The sequence below is a fragment of the Diorhabda sublineata genome, chromosome 8 (genome assembly GCF_026230105.1).
Source record: "Diorhabda sublineata isolate icDioSubl1.1 chromosome 8, icDioSubl1.1, whole genome shotgun sequence".
Classification (NCBI taxonomy): Eukaryota; Metazoa; Arthropoda; class Insecta; order Coleoptera; family Chrysomelidae; genus Diorhabda; species Diorhabda sublineata.
Genome location: NC_079481.1, coordinates 26,543,486 through 26,564,151, shown reverse-complemented (window position 1 = coordinate 26,564,151; position 20,666 = coordinate 26,543,486). Strand labels below are relative to the sequence as shown.

The 20,666-nt window shown below is 32.4% G+C and overlaps 1 protein-coding gene across 1 annotated transcript in view; it reads right to left on the bottom strand.

Moving 5' to 3' along the window:
* Positions 1-14,593, bottom strand: part of LOC130448293 (craniofacial development protein 2-like) — a 51,163-nt gene extending 36,570 nt beyond the window's left edge. The window contains exons 1-2 of the mRNA XM_056785580.1: positions 14,494-14,593; positions 12,424-12,561 (exon numbers count right to left, since the gene is read on the bottom strand). Of these exons, the coding sequence (XP_056641558.1) occupies positions 12,424-12,561; positions 14,494-14,593 (238 nt within the window). The remainder of the gene's footprint in view (positions 1-12,423; positions 12,562-14,493) is intronic.
* Between the last annotated feature and the right edge of the window lie 6,073 nt (positions 14,594-20,666).

The following is a 20,666-nucleotide window of genomic DNA, read 5'->3' as shown; positions in this document are numbered from 1 at the left end:
AGTAAAACTATAGTTACGTAATTTAAATGTATCAGATAGACTAAGGACTGGTGTAAGATGGTAACAAGTCTGAATATTCAACAAAATAAAGGCGGAAATTATTACTGGGTAAACAATCCGGCAAAGAAGAACATCTACCAAGGGTAACCTTTGACTCATCAAAAGGACAACTGGAATGCACCAACTTTAGATCTGCATTTGCCACGACTATCCACAAATCCCAAACTTCCAAATCTGTTGGGGTTGACGTAGAGTTAAGTCCAGCCTTTATGCATGGCATGCTTTATGTGGCATTTTCTACCGGACAACTACATTAAAGTTTATCTTCCAAATGAAAATGTATGAAAGTAAGTATTGGACCCAATTTCAATACTAAAACTCTGATTATGAAAATTATCATGTTGGCAAGATCGGAAATTATTATTCACATTTCATAAGTATGGTATCGAAGATATTCACTGTATCCGTTTATCCCACACCTAAGGGAAAGCATAGCTAAGTTTATGCGCTAATTACTTTTATTAACATTTCAGGTGGGTTAAGTAAACGATCGGCTCTAATATAATGCACCTACCTACTTAAAATAAATATGTTATCATTCATCTACTTTTCGTAATTCTACCTTAGCTATCGCCATGACTTTTGGACAACCGTGGGGTTGTCCAAAAATTTTGACAACATTTAGATACAAGTTTACAAAAAAATAATGCCAACCTCTTCTACATATTAACATTCTGTATACTTGTAAGTAGTAGTATTCAGAATATTTGGAATAAAGTTGAATTGGAATAATATTTTTTCATTCACGCCTTCATTCTTGAAACTTACGTCATTATATAAAAAGCTAGGAATCTGTTGATGTTCAATATACATATTATACAATTAATTACAGCTTCATTATATTAATGGTTCCAATTAGGCAACAGAAACAAACAATAAAAATCGTCATCTATGGTTGATTAGAGAAAAAAACTCGTTTGCGCGACAAAAATTTTCCATTTTTTTCTTTCGAATTGCTCCTAAAAAACAAGATTGATTGTTTTCTAAAAGGTCAAACTATTGACATATTTTTTTATTCAAACCGAAAAATTTAATCAATTCAAGGACTAACATGTAATTTGTTGTCACTATTCAATTCATTACATATATTATTAATTAAATTGATTTGCTCTTGTTTATTTTTTGCACACGTCTGGGAGCAATAAAAAACTTTGAAATGTATTGTGTTGCCGCTGGATAGTTTTTAATAGTTTTTTCCCTCAGACGTATTGAAAATAAGCAGAATAAACCCTAGTCTACTGAATATTTACATATATCTGCAAAGAGCATGCCATCTTTATCTCACCTGAGGAAATTCTCAGATAGTGTCTTCTTCAAAAATTACGTGAAACCATACAGAAAAATTTATCATAAGACAATAAAAGCTACCAAAGATAATAATCATTACAATAGGAGACTCGCCAATTCTCGTAATGTTTTTAAAGAAACATAGTCCATTGTGAAATAAGAATGAGTATTCTTCATCTAGATAGAAACTCTACTTCACCTGATAACCTCAATAATTACTTTGTGAATGTAGCCAAAAATTTATCAATTTCTATAATTCTTTCTCATGATCCGCTTCTATATCTTCCTGATGCTAAAGCTAACTTACACAGTTTTTTCTCCATGCCCGTAGTTTTAGAAGAGCTTCGCAGTACAATAAATAACATCAATTATAAATACTCAGCTTGAACTGATGGACTTAATCAACAAATTGCAATACAACGGTTTCAGGGGAACACCTCTCTTATGGTTTAAGTCATACCTTACTAACAAAAGTCAGCTTGTAAGGGTTGATAGAATTATAATTAGTCAAGGGTTCAATATGTTACAATGCAAAAAATGCACAATCACTTGCCAATTGAAATCAAATCGATATTATCTTTTCATATATTTCGTAATAATTTGAGTGCATATTTACTGGAAAGTGCCTTCTACTTTGTAAACGACTTCTATTCTAATAATAATTTCAATTCCGTATACTGGTTTAATTTTTTCCATGGACTCATATACGACTTATATACTATCACTTATAATTCTGTTACTCATTGTGGTTTTTCTCTGTATATTGAAGTTTTATGTTATTTGTATCTTAATTCAGTTATTTTTATGTTAGTTTTTTAGTTTTTACATGCTTTTGTCTACAAATTGTAACAATTTTTTGACAATAAAGCATTTCTTTTTTTCTATATTATAATGGGTGTTAGCCCTCAGTACATGCTTTAAAGTCTAATTTTATTCAATATCCTGAAAGGAAATGAAATCATTTCGCACCTCGCTCTCCTGTGGAAAGTTCTGATGCTCTTTTTCAGAACGATAATTCTGAAGGATGAATTAATTAAAAATCGGAGTTGAGTACTGTCGCTTTACTACAGTTTTAATTAATTTTTGTTTCATTATTAAATGAAAAATATATCAACATAAAACAGAAGCAATGTTTATAATCAAATAATACAAAGTGAATTTGGAGATAATATACATCTGAAGTAATATGAATTTAACAAATTCAAATTACATCTTTTTGAATTATTTGAGGAAGTATACTGGAAATTAAATGATTTCCGTTTGTGTTCTGCCTTAATATTATTCAAATTCCAGTTTATGGAAAGAATAACCTGTTATTTTCAGTAATTTACCTTCGCAGTTCAATATTTTCTCTTCACAATTAAGTTGAAAACTCCCTAATAAAATCCAAACAAACATTAAAGTCCGGCGTCCTGTTTATGAGAATAATTTTCTAACTCCGAAAATAATTAAAATGAGGTACGTTAATATTCAAACATTGTAACAACAACTGTTGCCTAAACTAAAACTGTATATCTCGCAACACGGACACCCTCATCAAGTTAATCTACGCCTATGAAGGAAAATTCAACCAGTACAAATGGCTCGTGAGTGTACCTAATACGATATTAGTAACAGCTGGTCCACTCCTAAGTTACCAGACTTGATGTTAATTTTTCACCCCAAGCACCACATTAAGTAAGACTTTAGGAAGTTATCCACGCCCTTTTCTGAATTATTGAATATAATATTTCTTTTAGACCAGGAGCTGAATTTGATCACGTCTTGAATCTGAAAATTGTTGTTTCTATACTATAAAATGAAGACATTTTTGAGTATTGATAACTTAGACAACATCCTGAGGAAAACTGTCAATATTTTCCGATTACTAAAAATAACACGGGTCAACAAAAAAAATTGCACATGGATTTTACTTAATATATTCTGATTATAAAAGCATATACTTAAAAAGAAATGTGATTAAAATTTAAAAATTGTTGCTTTCCAAGAACTTACAGTTATTTAACAATATTTGATTTTTGCGCCCAATCAATGCCGGTTTTCGCGTTATTGATGTATAAAGATAAGTAAGAGGGCGTGTGAACAGTGTTTCTTGTATCGCTCGTTGTGTACGACATTTGGTGTTTAAATATTAGAGAGGAATAACGTCTTTCATATCATTTTTAACTGTGCAAAATGGCTACATGAAGTTGTAAACGAGACTCTGACTCGTTTTGTTTTATATGATGTATTCAGACAGGCCTTGGATACTATTTTTACCTCGTATACATTGCTTGAAATTAAAAGAAAGAAAGGCCGCTATACATGATGCAAGACAACGTGCAAGAAATTGCAATTTATTGCAAGGTCATTATACTGCATATTTAAGTATTACATTTTATTTGATATTTGTGCCTAGCTTAACAATGAAAATAAAGTTTGTCGATAGTCAGCTGAACTGTTGAGCTAAAAGCAACTAGATTTCTCCCTAGAATTGCAACATGCGCGCTATAAAAAATGACACTGAACCGATAATATTGCAATCTGGCATGAAACAATCAGCTGAACTTGATCTGCGCATGCTTTTGATCAAGAAATATTACGTCTTGTATTGCATTGCACGTTGTCTTGCATCATGTCAAGCGGCCTTAAATCAACTTTGCAATGATATGAGTTAGACAGGAAAGTAATGTTACTTGAGAATAATCTCAAATATATTAGCAATTTTGTGAACACTATATTTAAGAAACAAAGTTAAAAATTAGAAAAACTTACCAGCGATTATGAAGAACGATATTACCATGAATTTATTGAAAATTACTTTTAAATGTTGCCGTTGGTGGGCGTTGTAGATGAACAGAACGTTTTGAGTTCAATAACGACGTTTCAAATTGAATCAAATCCGATCAGATCAATTTTGTTTTTGAACTTGGAAGAGGTCGTGAAAGTGACTACCGCATTAATTTATAAACAAAATAAAAAAAAACTTGACACACTGTTTGACATTTTACACACAAAATATAGATACGAACCGATATGGTTGGTATTTATTTACTTCAATCTATAGGAATTTTGAAGCTTTTCTTTGAACAAAATAATTCCTTGTACCTATGGGCCGATTGAAATGATGCAATAGAACTTGAAATGCAATGCAACACGCTATATTTCTTGATCAAAAGTAAGCGCAGATTAAGTTCAGCTGTTGTTTTCAAGCAGTCTTGCACTTGCAACACTATCGATTTGGTGCCATTATTATTGCGTGCAAGCTATAATTCTAGGGAGAAGTCTAGGTACTTTTGGAGTACCAACCAACTTGTCAATCAAGCTCCAAAGCTAAGCTGCAGCAGATATAATAATTGCCATTTATTCACTGACCAATTTTTTTCTTGTTCATTTTGATTTTTAAACTGTTAGGAATTTGTTCAATTTCCTTATGGAATATTTATTAGAGGCTGCCATGATACAGTGGCAAGAGTTACAACTCTAGGAAGAAGTCTACTCACTTCTAGCATACCAATCAACCTGTCAATCAAGCTCCAAAAGCGAAGCAGCAGCAGATATAATTAATACCATTTATTCACTGACTAATTTCTTGTTCATTTGGTTGAACTTTGTCATTTTGATTTTTAAACTGGTAGCTAGGAATTTATGGACTTTTTGTTAGGGGCAGCCATGATGCAGTAGTAAGAGACTTGTATAAGTTGAATGCAATTTTACGCACGTTGTCTTGCACCATATAAAGCTGCCTTATGAAGAAACAAATTATCTATTATTAAGTATTATATTGTAATAATTGAAAATCTTTCAGTTCAGTTTTCCGAGCTTATGTGAACAGAAGTAATATTGTAGGTAACGAGTACACCAAGTTAATTTATTGGGTGAAAGGTCATTGATATAATTCCACACTGCAATAAAAAAAGTCATAAGGGGTTCTACCTTACATGAACTATTGCAAGGTAATTGTTTTATTGATTCTTAATACTATCTCAGGACATTTCCAAAAGCCAAGTAGATGATAATACGGTTGCTGTTCCACCCACTGAACTAATAATTTTTTCCTTATTCTTACAATTAAGTTTCGTATTTCAAGCTCAAGACTCGTAAAAATTAGTTATTAGTGACTTTTATAGGCATTAACTTCTGGTCGGTTGCTTATAGAGATAATACTTTTTTTTGGATTTCGAACCAATGGAAAAATTTTGTAAAAGCACAATGCTGCCGTAAGTGCTTTTATTACTAAAGTCGGGAATTTTTAAATTGTTTCTTGTTTTATTGGGAGAATAATAGAGAAGGGTATAAAGTATGAAATTTATTTTGTTAGCATTGGACAGAATTTCTAAATTTCAATACCATTTACCCCTAATAGTTCATTTTGTTTGGAGAACTTACTAAAAGTAGAAATGATTTCCTTAAGAAATCGATTTGTGACGGACATTAGTTATAAAGAGATGCTTTTATTTGACGGTATACAAATTTATTCCTCATTTTATCAATTCTATAAAACTAAAATGAATGTGAAAATCATAATTCTTGGTTCAGCTTTCTAGAATGACAATTCTTCATACTATAAGAACTAATGATCGTTTTAAGGTTTAAAAGAGGAAGCTCCAGAAAAAACTTATTATCCACGTTCAAAATTGAATGAAATAAATTAAATACTCATTATAACGGTGGTCAAGTATTTACGCTCCTTCTCCATATAAATCTTCCACTTACTATTTCAGCTAATCAGTTACTTGCGCCATCTCTTCCTTCTTAAACAAGTAGAGATCACTAGGTGCACTATCGGGTGTATAAGTTTGCCGTTTGCGATCCAATATTGTTACACAATATTTTGGGGATCAAATTTGCTCTGCGCTTGATTGTAAATCTTACTTTACGCTTAACAATATCTCTCAAACCTTGTTGAGGTATCACATTCACTAAAATCAATGTGAAATTCCTCTATTTCACACCAATAGTTAGTCAATGTTGATGTTATCGTTATCGTAAATTTTCTTGAATATTTGAATAAACTAGTGCTTTTCTGCCTTGATATAATGATAGGATGTGATGATAATGATAATTCTTAGACGTATTTTGTTACCAGTTGAGATTTATTTCAGAAATGAATTACCATGTCCAGAATGTCAATTCTGTCTTTATTAGGTCAGCTAAATGGTGGTCTATATACGAACCCAAATATGATTTTGAGATTCTGATATCATTGGAATTTCAAGAAACAGTTTATTTCAGGCCATAAGATTGTTGAATTTACCTCGCTAACACTTTGACTATTGATCTATTGTGAACCCCGGACAGTTTACCAGTCAAGCAGCAACGACAACCTATCTGATTGCTTTGCACTTATGAAGGAAGTGTTCGACGCCTTCCTTTGGTTCTTTACCGAACCGAACCGAACCTTCTTCAGGTGGTAGGTCACCAGTGTCCAGTCAGCATAACAGTAACTCTTCTTAGCTCGTCTCTATTCAATGAAAGGGCTTTTCAAGACCAGTTGGTGCAGGAAATATTGTTCCAGACCTGCGGACATTCTATGTTTCTCATTTCTTCTCGTTCGCCAACTTATTTATGACTAAGACTTTATGGTTTTTTGGGAAATCTAAGACAGTTTGTGGTTCTATAAAAGGAATTGTCCCGCCTTCTTCAGCAATATGATCGGCTTGCTCATTGTCGTGCATTCCGGGTGGCCAGAGTAACTTTATTGTGTACTTCCATTGAGTTTAAAGATGCAGTTTCATACTAGCTTTGACTCAACGTTCTTCAGCCAATACTAATCGTTATCACATTCGCGCCGATTTCTAACAATTTAACACTATTTGGCGTAACAATTAGTGGCTGAAAGTAACATGCCACCTTACGCAAGTCAATGGAATTGAACTGCAACCAGCGTGAAGAGACTTGTTCGAAAGATCACTTGCACTATCCGTGGTGAATTGTCCATATATTCTTCCATTCTAAAAAATTTGAGATTAAAGAAACCACAATATTATCGAGGACAATACATTTATTAATAATAGCTTCAGGTAGTTATTCAATTTATACTCGATTTATATATATTTATTATTCCTAATGAAAGTAGAGTATTTTTCTTCAAATCAATTTGCATTTTTGTTCCAAGATGCTTCCACAATAATTAATAGAAATTATGATGGAGATATTGATAACATAATCGATGTTACTGACGCTGAAACTGAGGCTTTCCATAATTTAGAATAGAATAACGATACAGGAGATTAAAATGAGATTTGGGATAGTTCTAAAGAGGGTTTTGGTTATAATAAAGTGTCATTAGAAATTGTGAGAGATATCACTGACAGTAATTTATTTATTCACCAGGTAATTTTCTAAACATTCTCTGACAGAGAAAACAAATTAGATAAAAAAGATAAGGGATATAAAATGCAAAGTTATTTTATTACGAAATTTTCAGGACCGATATGAATTGCCTTTAGCGTCATATAGGGACTAGACATAGCCTTTTGAAGTAGCGCATTTGATTTTAAAATACTAAATGTGCAATAATTAGAATGTTGCTTTGTAGTTCGAGGTTTTGGATATCGCTATTACTGAAACATAAAATCAACAATCGGAAAATGAAGATCCAAGAGCAAATTTGCTCTACATAAATTAATAAATATTGATAAAAAATAGTTTAGATGTAACTAATATTTAAAAGAACAAACATTTTCAATGGCCGCTCCCGTAAAGTTGTGATTTTATTGGTAATTTTTTTGAAGCCACTATAATAAAGCCACAATTTGGAAAGGATTCAATCAATAGATCAGTGGAACGTTGGAAATTATTGAAAAAATATTCATCTCTTATTTACGAGTTGCTTGCTGATATAAAATTGTTGTTAGAGTAAATCTCTCAGTATTACAAGAAAATCAAATAACTACAATTTTGCCTTAAACAGATCTCAGCATATGGAATGTTCTCAGAATTAGTTCTGAGAACATTGTTAGTAATGTAAAGTTAATTGAAATCTAAGTCATAACATACCAAAACCACTAAACATTCATATCCTGTCTAATGTAATCCGTTCAATTACTTAAACGACTACCTTGTCTCATATTAGACGTCGTATTCGTATGGAATTAAGAGATTATTCAAATGTTGATTGGTTATTACTGGGCTTTCATTTTGCAATTGAAAATTCATACCTACGTATGCTTATTCGTGAATTAAATAGACACTAACAGTTTCTGGAAGATAAGATAAACTTATCAATATGAATGAAATAAGGATATGAGTGTTACCTAATTCCATTTACTAAAATACCACTTTAATTTGATACAGCTTACAACAATTACAGAATATGCAGAAAATAACTTAAAATGTTATGGAATGGATTATGCAGTATTGAAGAATATAGAATAGAATAACAACCAAAGAAAGTGTTTCGAGTGGTAGTGGATAGCATATGTGACAATATTAAATACAGATAATTTGGTAATTTTTGAAGAAGTACAAAATACTTTGAAAAAGATAAAAAGACCATACGTTGAATGTAACTTTGGATTCGAAAAACTGAATAGAACGACAATAAAAAAATCTGGAAAATTGATATAAGAAGGATTAAAAAAATAATAGTGATGAAAATTCTTATCGAAATTCATTGTAAACTTGACCAGTTATTTTATAGGTGATACAGGGCTTTCTAGCTATACGGATACATATTTTATTTTATTGAAATGACTTACCAAGCTAAATATTTAGCATCACTTATGATCTTAGTTTGAAAAAGAACCTCAAAAACACACAATGCGTAAATTAATGTCAATATTTTGAAAGGGTGGGGTGTTTATTACAATATGTTTTGAAAAATTACACCCCACGCTTTTAGTCCAGTTTCATTCATTTTTGTGTTTCCTTTCTTGGGTATTTCTGAGACCATCCTCGTAGACGTACGTCTCCGATAGAACACAGCTTCCGATACATTCCGGTCAGTGTTCCTGATGATAATAGCGTGAAAATTTAAAAAATCAGGTTTTATCACCAATACTTAACAAGTATTCAACATTTTCCGTTACATTAGAGCCTAATGACCCTGGAAAGGTTAATTTTACGACTTTGTGAAACTACAGTCATCGGTATTCAATTAGTGTGCAAAATTCATAACATAGAAAGTCACATGCATAGTTAATGAAGGAGTGTTTAAGAAACAAGAAAAGTTGGCTTATACTTATTCGCTAAGCAGTAGAAATAATAACGAGACTTAAAAGTATTCTAAGCCTCTACACTATAGAATACGAAACTGGAATCAAAGTCAAATCCATAGTGAAACCCCATTTTTTTTTCTGATAAATAAAGCAAAACACGTCTTTATTGAAGTTCGAATGATGCTATCTATCAAATCCTCACCTTAGTCTCTATATCGGTATACACAATGATTGATTGATCCAACTAAGCACCATTTATTATCTCTGCCAATATCCAAACAATTATGAGTCATGGATTCGAATAATAATTTGGTCAGAATAACGTGGAAAGTGCGTTAGATGATACGATGTTGTTAATGCCCATAAGAGCGGATGAAAGGATGGGGTATTGAAGTTTGCGGTTTGGGCCAGATGTGGACTAATTTAGTAATGATAGTGGGTGATTCATAACCTTCATAAGTTGGGTTTAATACGTGAAGTTTGTGATATGTCAAATCAAAAATATCTTATGAAATATTTCAGTGATTCATCTCTTTTAATGAGAATTATATAGCAAGTAAAAGTGTTGATATATTCGCTTGAATAAGTCGATACCTATACATATATTATGGAAATGGCTCCTCATATCCATGGCATTCGGAAATACTCACGGTTCTCCTACTGTTATTCGTAAATGAAGTTGAAAACGAGTGAAATGAACTTGTGAAGATTGAGGCATGAAAAAATGTGACAAATATTGCAACAAATACTCAACAATACTGGAAAGATGATGATAAACTGGTTCAATTTAATGATATTATCTTGCTGGTACTAAGTACCAAATTAAGTTGAATATGTTATGTCACAAATCTGGTTAATGGAGTCTTCGCCAACTACACGTTTTATTTGTACTTTATAATGTTTGTACTTCAAGTCTCTTCCTTGTTTGTTTCATGCGCCATTTTTTCCACTTCTCTATCCTATTAATGCCATATTAATTGCAATAATTTTTGTAGTTCTAAATACGTAGCACTACTTTGAGCGCAATGATTCATGATTTTCTTATCTTGTTTGACATATCCAGTTTTCTGGTTCCTTCAGTCACACCGTGCATACATCAGACCTGAAATCAAAACTATTTCTACCATACAGAATCATGTAAACATCAGTCTTAAGCAACTGAAGCGCAATGTGACTAAAAAATCCTCGTCATTATACTTCCCTAGATCATTATCTCATTATCACTTGTACATTTGTTTTGTTTAGTTAAGTGTAATTTTATAACCTTTTGTTATATTTTTATAACATATCTTCAATAAAGAACAAAAAAACAAAAAAGTGATTATTTCAATAGAAACGACATCAATGGCGACTCGTTGTAAACATTTTTAGGAGTTTCGTGATGTTTACAATAAAACTTATCATGTAAGAAGTCGTCTTTATCAAGTTTCTATTAAATATTATGTTGTTTGAACGATTGCCATGGAAGAAAAATGTGAATGTAAGTACTACTCTACGTCTTTCTCGACGTCTTCACTATTCTTTACTTTTATTGTACTGTTTCAATTTGCAATGTCCTAAACAGTTTAAACAGTTCATCACCCCCTTTAACCTATGTTTAGAGATACTTCACTTATTCAAGTGAAGGTGTATCTAACAGTTTCTTTCTATAATAATTTATGGGAATTACCCACATTTCGTCCTTAATTCTATCTTTTTTTCTTATAAATATGTACAAAATATTTTGGTACCCCTACTTTATACTAACACTCACACTCTATTCTAGTATATTGTTATTAAATTCAAATCATCCTAAAAAACTATACAGCTTAGAAAGTCTCGAAAAAAGCGATTTACTCGACATCTACCTCATACATTACGGGTTGCGCAGGACTGAGTGCAGCGAACACGCCACTGATTTGTAGCACCTGTATTATGATATGAGTCGTTGAAAGTCATGGAAAGAGCGCGTAGAAAAGATCTGTACTGCAATTGCGTGAACCGAAGTGACTTTACTGTATTGTTCATCAGGGTATTACAAGGTAACTGCGAGGTATGGAATGTTTCGAATAATTCATATAAAATGTTGTAGTAATTGTATTAGTTATATTTTTTCAGAGATTTGCAGCACTTCAGCGCTTATGCACTAGCCGCCCATGAGCAACATCTGTTTGAAAAAGTATCGGCTTCAAACTTTTATAAATCAATAACAAATCCCATTAATTTGTCGTATTATCACCACATCCGGTATATTAGAGATCCAACCCTAAAACTCACACTAATCAAAATCAAATCCAGTTAATTTTTTTGTGTTACAACATGACTCATCTACATTTTATGTATAAAAGTTCACCCAGTCGTTGAATTGGCTAATTCTGCATTGGTATAGAGTAAAGCACAATGGAATGAATTTTTTAATTACCGGGACTTGTGTTCATTTCGGCCCTTGTTTCGCCATAAATATGTAAATGATGGCATGTACGTGCATTTGCTTGGACAGGCATAGATACAGTGCTTAATAAAATGCAATTTGCATAATAAAGACATGTTTGTATCAACGGCAAGTTATAGCTGGAATATATGTACCTCGAGCTACCCTTAAACTATGAGATTGGTACTGTAATATTGAATAATGAATTTGTTCAAACTCTATCGGAAAAGTTATTATCACGAGACGAAATTTTATTTTATCTGCTATAGAACTATATGTTTAACTAACAACTAACGATATTCAATTCTATACCTGCAGACTCATTAATTTGTTTTGTCCCTGACAATATTTATATCATATTATCAGTGTATATAGAACTTTAGTTTTTCTGATTAACGTGACGAGGGAAAAAATTGGTATACCTACAGCTTAGATTTCGGGCATGTAAAGTTTTATAATAAAAAGTTGATAATTATAACAAATGGGTAAATCCTAGTGCACTAGAGTAGCTCGAGTTGTGCCTACCATGTGGATATTCATCTAGAGCTTCTGTCGGTTGTAGTGTTCGGAAAAGACGTGCCTTGGTAGGTGATTCCAGAGGCACGTCGGCGATCTTTATCCTATGCTGGAAGCTATCCAAGTTGTTAGTCAACTCTGGATCGCCTGTAAGTTGAATTTTTATCTTTTGTGCATTGAAACATTCATCTTGGTCTCAAAACGACTGAAATAACGAACATTTTTGTGCGAGCTTTTTGTCTTAAAGAGGGTTCCAAGCTTTTGTGCTACTGCCTTAGCTAATTCGGACACGTGACTATGCCAGGAATCCTTGCTCCTAACCTTAACACCCGACAAGCGAATTTGCGGTGATGATGATATTCTGTGTTCAGACAAAACCAAATCCTTAACTGCAGTTCCAGCCTAAACTCAATAAGATTGCTACCACCCCACTCCAGAATCGGTATTGATATGTTGCTGTAGGTGACAAGATAGGGAATATCGATAGTCACCTGCATGGATCAGTTTTTGAGAAAGCTATGTAGCCAGTCGATGAGTGAGTACGACAAACCGTATTTAGAATGTTGTCATGTCAAACCCTGCCAACAGCCTTCGGTATGTCCAGTGCGATTACTCTGGATTCCCCATATTTTTTGACAGACCGTATTGATAGTCGCTGATGATATTAGCAAACTCAAGATATCTCAAGATTTGTTGTTAACGACTTTCTCAATGACCTTAGTAATGGCTAGGACTAAAAAATTGAACTGTAGCTGTTAGAAACTTTTTTCCTTTTATTTGGGGTGGGTTGAAACCGAGCAAGCGTACAATATTGGGGAAGAAACCTTTTATGTGATAGAGAAAAGAGTTTGCATAGAGGACTTCTTAGTTCAGCAGCGTATTTCTTCAAACCGACTGGTGTCGATGTCAAAATTCTATTTCTGGCAACGAACCTAACCAACTCCAGGCAGACTTATGTCTGTATCTACTCCATTTTTATGAATAACACTCTCTTTAGGAAGTTTCAACTCATTGAAATAAAAAATTGTCCATTGAAATTAATCAAATAAATTTTTTCTCTAAACTTGATATATTTTTGTGAAAGTAACTGGTGTTATTACTAACTGGAATATGAAGAAGAATATGTGAAAACTTATACTTTAAGAGTATAAGCATAGCTGTTTGCTCAATTCTTCAATATACTTCTTCTATGACTACATTGACATTTTTACCATTCTTAACTATCTGTTTGTTCTCCAATACCATCATCTCCAGCTACACCAGAAGAAGTAAATTTTGTTTCTATTCAATTCACTTGATTTTAGTAATTGATGTTTTACAATGTTATTAACTCAAATTTGGCATATTGTCACTAAAACCGAAGATAAACTGATTATCAATAAAACACATAAGAACATAATATATACTTTTGCTTTTAGAAACTGCTCATTAGCATCTTATTTCAAAGAATGTGATGATCTTCTATGATAAAGAAATTCCAAACATTATCAAGTTGTTATGTTCTATTCGATAAATCACCAATTGCAGAAAAAAAGAAAAGAAAGTAATAAAAAAGCAGATTGGCGTTAAAAATATCTTCAAGACATTAGTTACAAATTTTTCTTGATCTGAATAGTCTTATCTCTTGAAACTTGGAGAGCCCTGCACAGCAAAATCTCGATTTAAAACAAATTTGTTAAAAGGGGATTCACACCATTCAAATCACTGGCTTATCTGTCTAGACACTAGGTAATCTATCACAAAATATCTGAATAAAAGCGGGAGAGTAATGGCCCAAAATCATTCAACTTTGAGGGGTGAAGTTTTTATCTATTTCTCGGTGTTAACGATTTGTTCTTATTCACGATGGTATTTTTTGTCTAATTTGAATTGGAGACAAATTTTCGTACATTTACAGAATTTTCTAATATGCAGCAAATGTGAAAAATAACAAAAGAAGCGAAAAAATCATAGAAATAGCAAAAATTGAAGTATACAGTCAATTATATATAATCATCTATCCGTTTCAAAAGGAATAGTAATCGCTCAATCAAGAGTTCTTCGACTTATTCCTTGTAGTGAGGCGAACTCTGTTCTAACCATCTTTTAAACTAAATTTCCTAGCATTTTTTGGCTTTTTCCGTAATTTTCCCCCAGTTTTTTCTGTCCTGGGTATCACTCCACCATCCGCTTGCCCCATTTTGTTCAGTCATTTTATTTGAATTTCCCATTAACTTTTATGACTTCCTCTTGACTGGACCAGGTTTCCTATAGGCTTCCATTATTTTATTTTTTTTACTTCATTATTATTTTTAATTCGCATTAACTGCAATTTAAGATTTAGACTTCTCCCATTTCAGCGTTCATAAAGATTCTATATTATCCATTATGTAATTTTTGTGGCCCATATATTCTTCCAATCATTTTTATTTCGAAGTTCCTCGAAGACTCCTCATTTCCCTTTCGAAGGTAACTTTTGGCCTTATTGCTGTTCCGTAGATTTTCATTTTAGTACGTCTACTGATTGTTTGCATAGCATCAGATGCCGGAATTTCTGATATTCTCGGTGGACTGCGTCGATCCTTTGAGTGATTTCCTCTACTTGTTCATTTCGATTGTTAACTGTTACTTCCAAATAATTAAAATTGTTAACCCCCTCGAGTATATATCTCCCTATTTTTATATTCTTATGCTTAGCTTCATTTTGTCTTCTTTCCAACTCTATATACTTACTTTTAGTCCCTTTCTCTAGCTTCCTGCTTGATTCCAAAAAATGTTTTTCCCACTTCTCGGTATTAACGCCAGGTTATCTGCGTTTGTCAATATTTGGACGTCTGAGTTCACGATTTATATCGAATTCATGAGTTTCTGCATTCTCGTAATTTTTTATTCCATTAATATATAACACATTGAAATATTTTCTTTCTAGTAATTCTTACAATAGTAGTTCTTGCTAGTTCACAATTGGAAAGTAGTATTTTTCTATTTCATTATTATTTAAGAGGTATTGAAAATATTTGACAGCTGCGTTAAATGAATGCAAAATTTTGAATTTTATCTATTGTACATCAAACTCCCATTAACAATCAGAATATTAATTTCCATTCTTTGATAGATAATCTAACATCTGTCATATCTTGATGAAGTTTACATCCAGTGATGTAACCTCTGATACTTCATACTACGTCTATTCTTCAATTTGTTTTGATTCTATGATGATCGTCTCATAGATAACTTCTTGTACTGTGGACTCTCCCAAGTCCACGTTAATGGTATTATTTCTTACAGACTATAGAACGTCTACTAGATGGGGATGGAGTATTCTCGATGGGGATTTCTGGATAATATCTATCTTAGACTTTGAAGCGCAACCCCAGAGCTCATTTTCATATGTCTATATAGGCTTAATTACAGACTAGTAGATAAGAGCTTTGTTTTCTATCAACAGTTTTGATTTTCAATCAACCAATGCAGATTATTTGCTGCTATTTGTGATTCCCGTTATATATTGTGTTTCTAGTATATTCGAAAATGTTTCTTCTCTTTTCTTACAACTTAAGTGTAAGCAATTTTCATCTGGCCAAAACTTTTTTAACAAATCTCATGTACCACGAGTTTATTGCATTTTATAGTATAAGTATTATCTCATTACTTCGGCTTCAAAACTTTCCCCTATTTGAATACATTCATGTTTAAAAAAAAACAATTCCTTCATCGTGCACGATTAGAATGAAAATAGATTACAAAACTAATCTGACTAAACTGACAATGTTGTACTAGATCTTAACTGTGAGTACTCAATTTCCCGCATGTAAGCTGATAATCTTATAATCTGAAACACTTAAACCTACTTCATGGAATACATCGCATAAATGAAAACCTTCTGGCAGTTATACTATTATTTTGGAGTTTTCACAACGATGACAGAGCACTTAAATTGGAAAGGCGAAACGAAACTCGAGTTAGTATGTCAACAACCCAATTAAAGAGATGTTAAAGGAGTTTACTAGTATGTTAGCTCAGTTCTTTTTCTCAAGATAAAATGTCTACTCCGACATGTTCATTTAATAGCTATTCGCTCGCGATTGGGGTTTTTATAACTGCAAAAAAAACAAACAGAAAAAATTATTTTTTCTCAATTAAGGGATTGAAATAATTTTCCAAATGAAATAACTTTCTCGTAGTAGTTGTCTTGTTTAGAAAATTATATTGGAGTTTATTTGATGTTCAGCTCCAATTCTATACGGTGATTGCTTTGAAAATTGTATATTTATCATTTATTATTTACTGGAGAAGGTGCAATTCTATAATTTGTACTGTTGCGTGAACAGATCATTCGACAGTTGCCACTCGCTTCGTTTCATTGTACAGGAAAAAATGGATCTTTTGTCCCGAGCACAAGCCTCCTCTTTCACTCAAGCAAGTCTCTTTCATATATTTCCTCTCGTTTATCTTGTCATTCCAATAAGGTATAAACAATTCTTGACGTACTGTTGATGTATTAACAATGTTGGTTTCACTAACTTTTACTTACTTTCAAATATTATCAAGTGATTTTAGATTATATGTATTTACTGTGTATTAATAACATATAATTGATTCAACTGACTATTTTTCCAATATTAAAACATTCATTATAAGAATAATTGAAAGTGGACTTTCTACTTTCTCTTAAGGGGCAACTAAAATATTGTTTCTAACTCGTCCATGACATAAACTGTGAAGACGATCCTGTCCGAATATAATGGAACTCTTAGACTTGACTATTACACCGAATCGATTGAATTTTGACGACGCCTTGGATTTTGAATCTGATGTCAAGGAAGGTCTTTTCATTTATTTATTCTGCTCACTATGATTTTTTATTATGAACTATCTCTAACTGTTATACAAGCTCGAATATGTATCGGCATGGACATTTCTAAAATTCCAGAATGTAAATAAAGAATCTGAATAAGAGAGGACCTTTCTCTGGTCTCGTCTCTACCGTTTATTGAAAAAATATGTCTCTCGTCAAGAAAGAAGATAAGGAATGATTTGAGTGCAACACCAACCATTTCAGAAAAGGAACATGATGCATGATGTGATTTTTTGGGTAGAAACGAGAACTACGTTCAAAATCTAAATATTATCGATTGTATACACAAAAAATGTTATATTTTTAGGACTTATTTATTAAAGTGATCACTGAAAATTCTACAGTTGTTGTAACACTCTAGAAATAAGGAATCATAACTACTGCCAAGATTGTAATTGAGAAGAAAAGATCCATCTTCTTTGTAAGTGCCTATCTTCGTGAAAAAAACGACGTCAAATACTGGGAGACGAAATAGTAGATTGTCTCGAAGAAACAGCAAAATTGGAAAAAGGTTATATTTGGTTGAAATTCTTGAAAATGAGCGAAAGAATCGCAAAACTTCAGAGGATGCTAAGATTGTTAACTAAGTTTCTAAATTTTCGAAAATGAAGGATAAATCTTATGCCTTCGATTGAACCACCACCAATATAAGTCAAGGTTGCCCGTACCAACCTATCCTCTTATGCTCTTAAGTAGCGAGAAAAAAAATACTGTGCTGTGCAAATACTCAAAATTAGTAATTCCAAATTGGAAACAGAATAATACTGAGATAAGAAAAGACAAAAACACTTCTAGAACATATGAGAACATAGAGTATTTCGTCGAAAACGGTGAGCTCAAAATTAGCTTGTGATAGACTGAATAACAAATAATATATATGGAAGAAAAACAATAGTAAAAATACGTGAAAAATAAGGGTTGCAAAAGAATGAAAAACTTGATAAATGATCCAATTCTAGACCTTTGCATAATAATCAAACGTTCCATTTGAATATAGAAAAATGGAACACTGATAAACCTACATATCCATGTATTTACGCCAGTCTGTGGTATGAATTCTGATTCTGATTAGAGTAAATACACTCTATTGAAAATGTTATGAACAAATCTTGCTTCAATAGCACTTCGAATGAGGTGGAATTCAGAATGCGAACAACAATATTCCATTCGGTCCATACCTCAATTCGAACCTCCGTGATTCAGAAATGTTGCATAGTGGTTGATTGATTAAAGCAATATTTCATTGCTAAGGGTGGAATATTTTGCGTTACTGCAAAATATAGAATCTAGTGAGCAGTTACGACGAAATTATTAACGTTTTAATATAGATTATAATATATAGATTTTCAAATTGAATATCATTTTCATTCATGTTTCGCTAAAAAATATTCATTTATGAATAAATTACCTCAGTGTTTTTCTTCATTTTTAAGTATTTAGATTATTAATTTGTAAAAATATCACGAGTATATTAGTAAAATAACTAGCTTTTACCCGCGGCTTCGCTCGCATCGTATCCATTAAATGAGTATCAGAAATCATTATAATAGAAAAGAACGAACTCTGCAGCTATATTAGAACCTGAGATATATCTTTGAATGTAGAAAAATTGCCAAAAACCTACAAAAATCCATAACTCCACATTGAATGTCCGCGCCTAGCTCCTCTCCAACTCAACTGATTTAAGTGTTAAAAAACTCAAAAGAAAGAAGGTGTTTCAGCGAGTGTTCTTAAACCAAAAAGAAGTCTCTATCTTGAATAGAACCTGAGATATTGAGGATAGAACGTGTGTATGTGAATAACTCCCATAAGTAATGTATTACTAATAAATTAGATGAAAGCCGATGGTTGATGGCTGATTTGTGCATCAATACCTTTCATTGAAAAAAAAAATGAGCAAATCGGTGGGGCAGAACGCCTGAAAGGACTCGGAAAGTTCTGTAAGCGCCTTTCATTAACTCAAATTTTATTATGAGCTTTCCAATTATCAAATTCTGTAGTTTTTTCTTTCTTATATTAGGAAGAAATGTCAATTTTACAATCTCTCTAATCGTTTTTTTTTATAAAATTTAAACACAGCAAGCTTTTTATAAATAATTCCATTAATCGATTAATTAGTCTAATTAGTCTCGCTTTAAACATAGTTTCAAATATAGTCCTCAATAGAATTTATGCCATATATGAACACAAGTTTGGCGAAGAACACTACTTCTTAAGAGTTGGGAGTTTCGAAAAGATATTTGTATATGTTTCATGGACTTCAAAAAAGCGTTTGATCGAGTCAAATACAAAAAACTTTTCCAATATCTATAATTATATAATGTAGGCTATCGTGATATGCGCGAATAAAGATGAGTACGCTATCTGCTGGACAGAATGCATGAGGCTTGTCGAAGATTGGGTATAAATATAAACATCAAGAAAACGGGATGAATTATTGCAGGTAGAATAAAAATAGAACCAATTCCGTGTACAAACGACGGCCACAAGACTGAACTGATATCATATTTCAAATATTTGGGTAGCTGGCTGAACAAAGACAACGTGCGACATAGAGATAAGAGCGAGGATTGAAATAGCACGTGGGGCATTCAGCAAATGGAAATCAACTTGTGTGAGATATTAACCCTTACAGTTGACATCATGAATGAAGTAGAGCGTTCGAGTATCGGAGAATCCTCACGATTCCGTGTATTACACTTACAAGTAATGACGAGGTACTCAGAGAGCCGAATAAGGATCAAGAATTTTCAATCATCAGAAAACCAAGTAAGGTCAGTAATTTTGAGCAAACAATGCGAGGTAACAATTGTCATATCCTTTGCCTGATCATTCAGGGAAAGGTAGATGAGAGAAGATAGATAGGTCGCAAGTAGCTATAGGGGCTACGAAATATCAGAAATCGAATCGGTAGAACCATTATTCCGAGTAGGAACAGATAAAGACCAATTCTACTAAATTCCCATGGGATAGTCCATACTTGATGGGATTAATCGTATCAATTATGGAATTAATATTTCAACTGAAGCCTCTCATGGAAGCTATTCCTTTTACGATAATCCAATAATATTTCCATCAAATTTATAAAGATGTACAACGTTATACGATCAATCCTCGTATTATTTTCAAACTTTTCTGCCGTGGATATAATTTTCCTATATATTTTTATACTTATATATTTATACTTTATTTTTTTTTATTGATACTCTCTCTCATCTATTGGTACTCTTATTGCCTACTGCATTTCATTTATTTCTCTTTCGATTCTTCTAATCTTATTTTCAAATTAAGAATTAAGAATTCTTGTTTTTTTGATATTTTCTTCTGTATCTGCATCAATTTTCTGCAAGTCCCAAAAATTTGTTAATTTTCATAATTTCTTTATTACTACTGACTTCACTATTTTAATTTCGCT